This window comes from Callospermophilus lateralis, chromosome 11 (assembly GCF_048772815.1).
Source record: "Callospermophilus lateralis isolate mCalLat2 chromosome 11, mCalLat2.hap1, whole genome shotgun sequence".
In the NCBI taxonomy this organism is placed as follows: domain Eukaryota; kingdom Metazoa; phylum Chordata; class Mammalia; order Rodentia; family Sciuridae; genus Callospermophilus; species Callospermophilus lateralis.
In genome coordinates, this window is record NC_135315.1 from 52,895,759 (window position 1) to 52,909,393 (window position 13,635).

General features: G+C 37.7%; 1 protein-coding gene across 1 annotated transcript in view; it reads left to right on the forward strand.

The window, feature by feature from the left end:
• Positions 1–13,635, forward strand: part of Cfap52 (cilia and flagella associated protein 52) — a 45,416-nt gene that overhangs the window by 15,232 nt on the left and 16,549 nt on the right. The window contains exons 7-8 of the mRNA XM_077110634.1: positions 4,435–4,535; positions 9,060–9,230. Coding sequence (XP_076966749.1) covers positions 4,435–4,535; positions 9,060–9,230 — 272 coding nt within the window. The remainder of the gene's footprint in view (positions 1–4,434; positions 4,536–9,059; positions 9,231–13,635) is intronic.

Sequence of the window (13,635 nt, forward strand, 5' to 3'; positions counted from 1 at the left end):
TCTTCTTTCCCTTTCTTTATTATTATTATTTTTTTTTTTGCACTGGAGATTGAACCCAGGGGCACTTTCCACTGAATTGCAATTACACCCCAATCCTTTTTTGTATTTTTAAGTTTGAGACAGGGTCTCTCTAAGTTGCTGAGGCTGGTCTCAAACTTGAGCTCCTCCTGCCTCAGTCTCCTAAATTACTAGGATTATAAGAATGCACCACAATTTTTTGGCATCTGATTATTTTTCAGTGCAAAGACATTATGAGGTGCCCTTGATTAGGAAATCAGCACCATTCCTTTTCTCTCCTCCTTAATGTACAGGATCTGTCACTTTGTGATTTGGAACCATATTGGTTTCAGCCCAGTTGCCATATTTAAAAAAACATGCTCTTTGATCTATAAGAAACACACACACACACACACACACACACACACACACACATACATATACATATAGGCACCTACATAGGTGTATATGTGAATGTTCCCTTTTCGACTCTAATAACTTTATCTTGGATTTTATTTAAGACTTAGCTAACATTACAAGTCACGAGTGAGACCTAGAAACAACCCCATTGTTCATATTTTCAGAATTCCTAACAAAAGTCCACTGAACAATGTTAGTATTTAAACAAAATATAAACTCTACCATCAAATCATCAAATGATTTTACATAATAAATGCTGCTATTCCCAGCACCCTCAGAAAGTTCCAAAGACTGTTTCTGCTAAACTGAATTTAAAAGTTTCTCCTAAGTTCTACACCTGCCTATCTCATTTCTGATAACAGAACAGATGGTTCTAACTAAGCTTATTTAGATCCTTCTCCACTGAGCAGATATTCTCAAGAAACTTTGAAATATTGCACTGTGCTCCTGGGAAAATGTCAAGAGTTTTTTAAATCATATAATCATTTAAAATTCAAGTCTTTAAAGTGAGCCATGAAAATGGAGAAAAGCTCTGGTATAGGTAGAGAAGATTTAGAAACAATTCCAGAGGAGATCAAAGTATAGCCTACATTGATATTTTTCTAATTATTTTAAGAGGAAAGTAGATCAAGTTAAAGAAAGGCAAGTCCTAGAACCCTGCCAGTTCCAACAGCTGAGATACTTCCAAAGACACTACTTGAAAAACTGCTGGTCTGGATACTTCTCTGCCTGCCAGCATTTGGAAACTAAGTGCCTCTCCAGAAAGGGTGCTGACTGTCTTTGTGTCCTTCAAACATGGAGCACACAGATCTCCTAGGGATGCTTTAATTCCTGACCATTCAGGTCTGATAATAAATTCTGCAAAGCAATGATTTCAAGACATCTTTTACAGAGATGATAAGAAAATAATGCTTTTGAAGGGAAGGTGTAAGAAGTGCCACTTATGATGTTGGGATCCTGGACAGTTATCCCTTATAAAACACTACTTCAAAGTTTGCTTTCTGGGTAGAGAGGCAAAACATTGGAATGAAACCAGGCACAGAGGTACATGCCTGTCATCCCAGTGACTTGGGCAGCTGAGGCAAGAAGATCACAAGTTTTAGTTTAGCCTCAGCAGCTTAGTGAGACCTTATCTCAAAATAAAACATAAAGATGACTGAGGATGGCTGGGTACGGTGGTGCATACCTGAGTACCTGTAATCCCAACAGCTTGGAAATCTGAGGCAGAAGGATTGCCAGTTCAAAACCAACCTCAGCAACTTAGCAAGACCCTAACCAAGTTAATGAGACCCTGTCTCAAAATAAAATATTTTTAAAAAGAGCTGGGGATGTAGCTCAGTGATTAAGCATCCCTGGATTCAATCCTCAGTACAAAAAAAAAAAAAAATGACAGGATGTAGCTCAATGATAAAGTAACCCTGGGTTCAATTCCCAGTAGTGAAATTAGTTAATCAATTACTTGGATTGGTTTAAATTTAACCTGTTAGGTATAAAGCACTAAAATGAATAAAGATGACAACAATGAAGACAATAATGTGCATGTTTTACAGGATCTGTATGAGGAATCGCACAAAACACTGATGAAAAAAAATCAGAGAACTACATTTTAGAGAAATATTTCATGTTCATGGATAGGTTGCCTCAATATTGTCAAGATGTCAGTTCTTCCAATTTGATCTATAGATTCAATGTAATTGCAATCAAAATTCCAACACGTTATCTCATGAATATTGACAAGCAGATTCTAAGAAGGTTACATACAGAGGCAAAAGACCCCAAAGAGCAGCATAATACTGAAGAAGAATAAAGCTGGAAGACTGATATTACCCAACTTCAAGATTTATCGAAAAACTGCACTAATCAAAACAGTATTATTTGGGTCAAAGAACAGACAAATCAATGGAACAAAACAAAGAGCCCAGAAATATACCTTCATAAATATACTCAAGTAATCTTTGAGAGAGGACCTAAGGTAATAAATGTCAAAACAAGTGGATATCCACATGCAAAACAAACTAAAAACTACACATAGACCTTACATCCTTGATAAAAATTAACTGAAATTGGACAACAGACCTAAATATAAAATATAAGACTCTTAGAAGATAAGATGACTGGACATGATGGCATATGCTCCTGTAATTCCAGCTGTTCAGGAGGCTGAGGCAGGAGGATGGCAAGTTCAAGGCCAGCCTCAGCAGCTTATCCAGAAACTGTCACAAAATAAAATAAAAAGGGCTGAGGGTGTGGCGCTGTGGCAGAGCACTCACCTAGCATGTACAAGGTCCTGGGTTCAGTCTCCATTATTACAAAAACCAACCAACCAAACCAACAAAAATCCTAGAAGATAGCACTAGAGAATATCCAGATGATCTAAGGCTAGATATAACACCTAAGGTGCAATCCATGAAAGAAAGAATTCTTAAAATAGTCTTCATTAAAATAAAAATGCGACTCTGAAAAAAACACTAAAATGAAAAGTCATATCGTGGAGCTGGAGGAAAATGTTTGCAAAGGACATATCTCATAAAGCATGTAATTCTAGTTCCTGCCTTCATATTCTTGAGTCTTAGTTTCTCTCCTCAGACATAGTGAAAAGGCTTGTGAGCCAGAGCAGGCAAAATTCAGTTTATAGTAACTTGAAAGTAACTCATTTTATCATATTCAAACTTCATTGAGAAGCAAGCTTATTAATTCTCTGGTTATATTATTGTTGGATATTTTAAGGTCTAATATTGGCAATTGTCATTTTGCATGACTCTAACAGAATCTGATACTAGGTAATTTATAGACAGTAGAAGTCTATTTGGCTCATGGTTCTGGATGCCAGAAAGTCCAAGAGCTTAGCACTGCATCTGGCAGGGGACCCTGTTCTTTATCATCCCATGGGGGAAGGTAGAAGAGGAAGGGAATATGAGAGCAAAAGAGCAAAAGAGATCCAAAGTTACTTTTTATTATTATAATGATTTATTATTTATGAGAGATAGGACCTATCCAGACTGACCTTGGACTCCTGGGCTCAGGTCATCCTCCCGCCCCAGCCTTCCATGTAGCTGGGACTACAAACTCATTTTTTTTTTTTTTTTAAGCAAGCCTACTTTTTTAATGCCACTTTTTTTTTCTTTTCTTTCCTTTTTTTTTTTTTCTATACTAGGGATCAACCTAGGGCCCAGTACTTGCTAGACAAGCTCTCTACCACTGGGCTACACCACTAGTCCCAACAAGCCCACTCTCAATAATGACATCAGTCCACCATTCAGGACAGACCCTTCAAGACTCAATCTCCTCTTATTAGGCTCCACCTCCCAACACTGCTGCACTAGGGATTAAGTTTCCAGCACTTGAACTTTGGGAGACGCATTCAAACCCTAACAGTACTACACATTTAAAAATTAAAACTTGGAAAATTGCTTTGAATTTTAAATAGGTTTCTAACAAGGCCATGTACTCGGTGCCTTAAAATTCAGAAAATACTGTCACCAAACAGTAAGGAGCATTTTGTGCTGTCTCTGGCTGTCAGATACGGTCCCTTTGCATTCGTAAGAATAAAGTTCTGGTGAGCATGATGGCAACTGAAGGGCTAACATTGCTGCGGCTGTGTTTCCGCCTTCTGCTCTAACTGAATTTAAGTGGATGTGAAAACATTAATGTTTAATATATGCAAAAGGCACAGATGATTGCAGGGAGGAAGTGTGGGGAAGCAGGTCTTCTTCTTACAGGACTGGGAGGCGACTTCCTAGCACATGAGCTTGTTGTTGGCATCAAATTCCCTTGGCCACCCTGGGGGTACATCCGCACAGTCCCTTCATGAACTTCACCACGCAATATGTGCAGCATCAGGGCCCGGGCCATGTTCACCACGTCAGGCATTGCATTCATTTATTTTTATCTTTGCAGTACTGGGGATAGAACCCAAGGCCTTATGCATGCTAGGCAGGTGCTCTACCACTGAGCTATACTGTCAGCCCTTTGTGTTAATTTTTAACGATGAGACCACCTGACCTTTTCTCCCCCTAGGGAGTGTCGGCGATCAGATGCCTGAAGATGGGGGGTTTGTTGTTAGGCTCTGGAGCCGGATTGCTGGTCTTCTGTAAAAGCCCCAGCTACAAACCCATCAGGTAAGTTCTGGGCCCCCAGAATTGGGGTAGATCAAGACCCTCCAGAGGGAGGTTCATCTTAAGTCAGCAATTCATAGGACATTGGCAAAGTAATACTTGGTTAAAGAATTTCATCTTGCTGTTAAAACCAGCTGTTAGAATCACAATATAGAGTGGTTTCTTTGCTAATGAAAAGGCATCTGTTGAATAAACCAAAATTTTCCACTATGACCCAGAGGGACACTGGCCTTTTATTAGATATGTAATTTTTAATTTAACTAACCTATTGGTCCATAGCAAAGGAAATATGATGTAATTAACTTATTCCCTCAACCCTCAAATTTTAAACTTTCAAAATTGGTTCAGTCAATGAAATTTATTATGCAATGGATACCTCTTATGAATAAGACACGGTGCTAGTAGTCACGTATTTGAATACAAATAGGCAATGTTCAACAGCTATTTTTGTAGATACTGTACTATGTAATTTTCATGAATAATCTAGTTAAAATTATTTTATTTTATTTTATTTATTTTTTAAGGTAAATTTAAAAATACATAAAATACATGTAAATAAAACCTACATTGTCATTAACGAGTACTTATCCATCACCTCCTCCACCCAAACCAATGGGCTGGCTACTATATTAAAAATAAAGAAAAATAAGATATGGTTTTTGTCCTCCCAGAACTTAACAGTTTGGTTTGGGGATAAGGTATATTACACAGGGAAGAAAAGGTCACTACAGTACAAGATAGCATATTAGCCCAAACATCATGGTCCAGCTAAGGTACAATACATCATGGTAGAGAAAATCAGAGAAAAGAGTAGATGAAGAGATAGGGAATTCACTCCACAGTGTAGCCAAGGCCAACCTTGAACTTGGCTTCAGCAAAAGCCATATACCCTAACCAAGCTCCCTCGGTATGGCCTCTGCTCACCCGCAGGGAGCCAGGGGTATTTGCATATGCGTGGTGGAAAGGAACACCAGCTGTCTTTGTTTAAACAAATCTGTGCTGAGTACTATTCTAGGTGTTTGGGCGTCTCAGTGAATCAAAAGAGAAAGAAAAGTTTTCCTTGCCCTCATGGAGCTTACATTCTAGCAGGAGGGGAAAGAATAAATAATAAACAAAATAAACAAGAAAGTACATACAGTAATCACCCCATCCATGGGAGATAAATTCCAAGACCTCCCAGTGGATGTCTGAAACCATGGATGGGACTGGACCCTGAACCATATATGTTATTTTTTTCCTATTCATATCTACTAATGATAAAGTTTAATTTATAAATTAGATACAATAAAAAACTAACAACAAGGGCTGGGGGTGTGGCTTAGGGGCAGAGCACACTCGCCTAGCATGTGCAAGGTCCTGGGTTCGATCCTCAGCACCACATAAAAATAATAAAATACAGGTATTGTGTCCAGCTACAACTAAAAATAAATATTTTTTTAAAAAAGAAATTAACAAGTTGACAGAAAAACTAACACACACTTGCTTTTCTTTCTTCACAATTTTGTAGATAAAAGACTTGTTCTTAGCAATCTCAGCATCCGATTTATTTTCAAGTTGAGAACATTCACTTTTTCACTTACTGCCTTTATGACTTCTCTTTGGCATATCTGAGTTGCCAGCATCACCCCTCTTATGTTTTGGGGTGTTATTAAGTACAATAAGGATTACTTGATCTCAAGCACTGTGCTATCAAGACAGTTGATCTAACAACCAAGATGGCTAGCAAGTGACTTGGGGACGTGTAGCATACACGGCATGGCCATGTTGGACAAAGGATGCTTCACGTCTCGGGTGGGAAGATCAGGAAGGCACAAGTGTTCAGCACACAACTCAGAATAGCATGCAATTTAAGACTTATGAATTGTTTCTTTCCAGAATTTTCCCTTTAATATTTTCAGACGGTAAATGGCATAGGTAACGAAAACCATGGAAAGCAAAACCGCAGACCGCAGGAGGGGGAGCAGGCTGTTGTAATATTAAAAGGTGATGAGTACACTGGAAAAACACAAAGTAGTGGAGAGAATGAGATACAATTTTAAATTCAGTGGTCAAAAGAGGTCTCATTAAGAATGTATTTGTACTGGTTTTGTTCATATGAAAGGCTGCAAGGGACAGAGGCAACTTAAGAATAATGCTGCTGGGCTGGGGATATAGCTCAGTTGGTTGAGTGCTTGCCTCACATGCACAAGGCCCTGAGTTCAATCCCCAGCACCACAGGAAAAAAAAAAAAAGGTGGCCCACACCTGTAATCCCAGGACTCAGGAGCCTGAGGCAGGGGATCATAAGCTGGAGGCCAGCCTCAGAAACTTAGCGAGACCCTGTCTCAGAATAAAAAACTTAAAAGGGTTGGGGATATAGCTCAGTGGTAGTGTGCCCCTGGGTTCAATCCCTAATAATGCAAAAAAAAAAAAAAAAATGCTGCATTGACTCTGGATACATGAAGTAAATATAGTAAATTAGTTCCCTAATTTTTTAATATGCAAACGTTCCCATTGTGATGAAGATAATTAGACTCAGAGCAATTATTACAAGGCTTATGGTGTGTTTCCAAAATAGTCCTATGTGACAGTGAAGGGTTCCGTTGGAACCTATGATTTCTGCCTCCTCGGGTTTTAGTAGAGAGGTAAAGCAGCCCACGTGAGCAGTCATAGAGACTAGAAAGGAAAATTGAGGCTGGGTTGTGGCTCAGTGGTAGAACACTTGTCTACCACGTGTGAGGCACTGGATTCGATTCTCAGCACTGCATACAAAAAAAATTTAAAAATGAAGATCCATTGACAACTAAATATTTAAAAAAAAAAAAAAAAAAAGGGAAAATTGCCTGACCCAAGCAGACTACTGGAGTTCCCAGACCTCTGGCTCCCCTTTAACCACTAAACTTCACCTTCTCTTCAGGGATTCCAGATACCAGCAGCCAGTATTTCTTGGCTGCCCTCTCTGGGCTCCTAGAGCACTTGGCTCTGTTATCACTAATTTTTTTTTTTTTTTTTTTTTTTTTTTTTTAGGGAGAGAGAGAGAGAGAGAGAGAGAGAGAGAGAGAGAGAGAGGGAGAAATTTAATATTTATTTTTTAGTTATTGGCGGACACAACATCTTTTTTTGTACGTGGTGCTGAGAATCGAACCCGGGCCGCACGCATGCCAGGCGAGCACACTACCACTTGAGCCACATCCCCAGCCCCCGTTATCACTAATCTTGACCATAGCCCTGTCAAGGAGGAATTGCCCTGTGGGTTGTGTAAACTGAGGCCAAAAGTTTCTGACACATGGTCCCAGAGCCACAGACCTATAGTTAGCAAAGGAGCTGAGCTCCACCCCCAGCCCAACTGTGCTTATTATATATATAAATATAAAAACTTGTGTTTTTCCTTCCTTCATCAACTGTTTGGTGTCTCCTCAACAAACAGATATGCCTAAAACATCCCATTTTCCAGGCTGGCTCCTTGCACCAGAACCCTCCTTGAATTCTTATTGTCCAAACAAAATTAGTTGCAAAGCAATGGGTTGAATTCCTAGTACCTCATTGATTTATATATTCTTATTTTAAGGTTCTGGCAGAGATAATCACTAAGAGCATTTTATATTTCTTCTTGTCTTTTTTTTATTGATACATAAAATTACATGTGTGTGCTTTTTTTAATTTTTTTTTTTTTTTTTGTGGTGCCAGGGATCAAAACCAAGGCTTCATACATGCTAGGCAAGCACTCTCCCATTGAGCTCCACCCCCAGCCCAACTGTGCTTATTATATATACAAAATTTTGTATGCTAATTTTTTAAAATTTTATATAGGCATCATAAACATTTCCAATTTTACTACAGGATACTTTTATGATGATGATGATGATGATGATATATATAAAAACTGCATATAACCTTTTAAATCACATCATTTGAATGGCTAGGCAAATATTCTATAAATTCAATGTCCCATAGTTCATTATTTAACCATTCTATTATAATTGTATATTTTAGGTTGTTTTCAACATTTTACTTTTAGATAAGGTTATAATAGCATCTGTTGACATACAGGATCTCCCATGTCCTAATTTTAGGATTATTTTCAAGAAATGGAATTAATAAATAAATCACTGAGTCATGGTCATGGTACCCATAAGTCTGCCCATCTTGCACAACCCATTTCAAACTACCTCTCACTGAAGAATCTCCTCTGACTATTGTAACATTTGAGGACCTCTTACTTTTCTGGCCTTAGGGACACAACAGTGTAAATAACCCATGCCTTTCCAACTGTGTTACTTCCTTTGAGGGCATGTCCCAAATCACCTGCCTGACCTGTGTCCTCTGTAATGCTTCAGATGGGCAATATACTTGATGGTTGAGTGAGTCTACTTGTTTTTTTCCTTTCAGAAAAAAAATGAAGTTAAGCTGTTTCATTTCAACTTACATTTTCCTTCATCCTATTCTTTAAGTATTTTTGAATAGATGATACATATACAAAATTCAAAAGGTACAAAAAATATCCATTAATTTGAGTGAATCTACTTTACCTTTTTGCTTTTCCTTAAAGGAAAATTCAGTTACAAGGTGGCATCTCTTCTATTGCCCTGCGAGGAGAAGGACACCAGTTTTTTGTAGGAACAGAAGAATCACACATATATCGTGTCAACTTCACAGATTTCAAAGAGACTCTCATTCTAACATGCCACTTTGAAGCTGTCCAGGACATTGTCTTTCCATTGTAAGTAGAACAAGAAAATGGGAATGTAGAAGTCTGATGCAGTGTGCAAGGGAATTTTTAATTTATGAATGTATTTTCAACATCTTCTAGCACAATTATGATTTTTTTCTGCCTTAAATTTTTCTAGTGTAGTGAATTATTTTAATAAACTTCCTAGTGTCTTCCATGCAATTACATTCATTTCCCAATTCAAATTTGGACTTCTTTAGAATGTTGACTTTTTGCAGTGGCGCACACCTATAATCCTAGTGGCTCTGGAGGCTGAGGCAGAAGGTTTGCAAGTTCAAAGCCAGCTTCAGCAATTTAGCGAGGCCCTAAGCAACTTAGCGAGGCCCTGTCACTAAATAAAATATTATAAAGGGCTGGGGATGTGGTTTGGTGGGTAAGCACCCTGGGTTCAATTCCTAGTACCACACACACACAAAAAAAGAATGTTGACTTTTTAAATAAACCCATCATGGAAAGTGGTATGTGCCTGTCAAAACTTTTCTGTTTTCCAAATGACATCTGAAAAAAAAAAAAAAACTTAGCAATATCTTTCTCCAAATTTCTATCCAGTAATTTTTCAGGACCTCTGGGTGTCTTCTAGATTTGACAGACTTCATGGTAGTGGACATGAGCTCTTCTGGATCTAATGACTATAATTCTTGGTCAATTTCACTCCAAACAAGTAAAACAAATATCCATCAGCAATTTTGATGTCCAAAAGGGCTTCCATCATTGTGTGCCATTACTTGATTTTGAAACACATTTTGTCTTTGGTGAGATCCATCCCATGCAGCTCGTCAGACAGGTTTTTGCTCTGAACTTCCTCAGTGTTCAACCTGAACTTATAAAACTCAAAATCACTGTTCTATTGGTCAGCAAGTCTTATTTTCAAAAACTTAGACCCTGGGGGCGGGGGGGATGCAGATCAGTGGCAGAAGCTTTCCTTAGCAGACTAAAGGCCCTGGATTTGATCCCTAGCACTGTAACAGAAAAGCGACTAACCAAACAGAAAAGTTTTGACAGACACATATCCATGATGGGTTTATTTAAAAAGTCAACATTCTAAGAAAGTCCAAATTTGAGTTGGGAAAACTAGTGTAACTTCATATGGAAGAAGATAGGAAGTCTATTAAAATAATTCACAACACCAGAAATGAAACAAAACAACAAAAGAAAGCCCTTGAGACAATGAGCTTGGGTTCCCTAAGTCCTTGGGATTCAGTTCTTCTAAATATTACTAATGGGGAAATGGCACATGCTTTCCAATTAAGTGGGTCTTTATTTGAATTGGGATCATTTCTGTCTCAATTTTTCCTCTTTCTCTAAGCTTGGTAGATTCAATCTTTGAAATTGTTTGGTCCCTGTGCTTTTTATCAATCATTTTTCAATGATCTTTTCGATTTTTGTATAGTTGTTGTTCAAGTTTTTGTACTTCTCTTTTTTTTTTTTTTTTTTGGCTTTATACAAAAAGCTTCATTGAAATGTAATTTAAGTACCACAAAGTTCAACTGTTTAGAGTATACAGTTCAGTGGTTTTGATCATAGTCACAAAGATCTGCCACCATGACCACAACCGATCTAATTTTTAAAATATTTCATTATCCTTCAAAACACAAAACAAAACAAAAACCTGCAAGCAATTCACCGCTCATCCTTCTTTGCTCTCTTCCCATCCCCAGTCCTGGTCAAACACTGTCAATGGGATTTTCCTATTTTGGACATTTACAATACGTATGATCATTTGTGACTGGCTTCTTTCCCTTAACATAAAGTTTTTAAGAACAATCTATATAGGATGTATCAGTACTTCACTCCTTTTTAATTGCTCAATACGTTCCATTATATGGCTCTGCTTTATTATCTGTTTATTCATTGATGGCTATTTGTGTTGGTTCCATATTTTTTTTTTACTTTTATGAATAGTTATGCCTTTCTGCATCATCCATTTTAGCAATTTGTATATTCCTAAAATGCATCCATTCTATCTCGTTGGCATAAATTTATATATATATATATGTATATATATATATATATATATATATATATATATATGTATATATATGATCAACTTATAAAGCTGAGGGCTAGAAGGGTTTTCGTCAAGCAAGGGAGATGGTAAGACTGTGGCCACGTTCCTAGAGTGAAACAGGGACCTTATAAATATATAGAAGAATGTCTTTTGAATCATAATTTCTTTTTTTTTCTTTTCTTTCTTTTTTTTTTTTTAGAGAGAGAGAGAGAGAGAATTTTTTAACATTTATTTTTTAGTTTTCGGCAGGCATAACATCTTTGTTTGTTTGTGGTGCTGAGGATCGAACCCGGGCCGCACGCATGCCAGGCGATCACGCTACCTCTTGAGCCACATCCCCAGCCCCTGAATCATAATTTCTCTTTTGGAAATCATGGGAAAATCTCTCTGGATAGTATCAGATGTAAGAAAAAGTCAGACTAGGCATAGCAGCATACTCCTGTAATTCTGCAGCTCAGGAGTCTGAGGCAAGAGGATCATAAGTTCTATGCCAGCCTGGGCAACTTAGTGATACCCTGTCTCAAAATAAAATAAATAAACAAAATAAAAATGGCCAGGATATACTCAGGGGTAGAAGGCTTGCAGGTCCTGGGTTCAATCCCTAGTGTAGGGAAAAAAAAAAAAAAAGAAGAAGAAGAAGAAAGAAAAGAAAAATAGTTAGGCAGGGGAGGCAGGCCTGTACCTACCAAAACTCCTTCTGAGTTTTTCTTACTTTGCTTAACACAATGGTCTCTAGTTCCATTTTCCAGCAAACGACCCAATTTCATTATAGATGCAGATTACATTATTATTGCTTATTTTTTTCTTTTCCTGACTTTTGTTTTAGTGATTGTTTTATTTGGCCCAACCTTCTTCCCTGCTACACAAAACTTGGAAACTATTTATTTTAGTCATTTAATTGTAATCATTTTTTTCAGGTCCTGGGGATGGAATCCAGGGGTGCTTTACCACTGAGCTACATTCCCTAGTCCTTTTAACTTTTATTTTGAGACAATGTCTTGCTAAATTGCTGAGGGTCTTGCAAAGTTGATGAGGCTGGCCTCAGGCTTGTGATTTTCCTGCCATGGCTTCCTGAGTTGCTGGAATTACAGATATGTACCACCATGCCTGGCTAGCTTTTAATATACATATTCAAATAAATGTTTTTGTCAAACACTGGAATTAACAAACATTGATATCCTGTCTTCCATAAAGGGAAGAGTATTTATGTGTGTGTGTTAATGGGGATTAAACCCAGGGGATCATGCATGTTAGGCAAGCAGCCTACCACTAAGTAACATCCCCAACCCTTTTTATTTTGAGTCAGGGTCTTGCTAAGTTGCCCAGACTGGCCTCCAACTTGTGATCCTCCAGCCTTGACCTCCAGCAGTTGGGATTAGGGGTGTGTTCCACCACACCCAGCTAAGAATCAGTATATTTTTATTTCTCTCTTCATCATTCCTCCACTATCTCCCATGCTAAAATTGATGGGGAATTATAGATGCAGATTACATTATTATTGCTCAATTTTTTCCAAGTAAATACTTAGATATAACTAAATTATGTTCTTTGCTTTTGTTATGCTTGTTTCACATGCCAGTGGAATCCTCTTAGATTCTTCTGTTTTGAAAATTCAGAGACAATCTTTTTTTCCCTCTTTCCATATTTTTATTGGTGAATTATAGTTGTACATAATGATGGGATTTGTTGTTACATATTCATACATGGACACAGTGTGACAGTGGGACTTGACCAATATCACTGCCCAGTAGTTGACCCTTCCTCCCCAGCAGCCTTTGATTTTCATGAGATCCCTGCCCCGCCACACCTGTCTTTCCTTCTTTCTCTCTCGCTTCCACATATGAGAGAAAATATAAACCCTTGACCTTCTGAGTTTTTCTTATTTTGCTTAACACAATGGTCTCTAGTTCCATCCATTTTCCAGCAAATGATCCAATTTCATTTTTCTTTATGGCCAAATAAGACTCCATAGTGTGTATAGTCCACATTTTCAGAGATAGTCTTTGTATGGAAAAGTTGCTTCTTATTTATCCGAAAGTCTTTGTTTTACCCTCAGATTTGAATGATAGTTTGGCAAGGTGTAAAAAGAATTTGAATGAAGTACAATGTGCATGCAGAAAGTACATAAATCATAAGGATGTAGCTGCATGAATCATTAACCCTATATGACTATCACCCTGGTACAGCAATAAAATATTTTCGTCTCCCAAACACTCTTTCCAATCACTATCCTCACCTTTCTACTTGAAGATAATTACTTCCTGGATTTCTATCCCCTTAGATGAGTTTTCCCTACTTTTGAACTTCATATAAGTGAAAATATTCCATATATACTTTGGAGATGATATTTTTTTCTCCGTGGAAACTTTTAATGTTGGTAGTGTCATA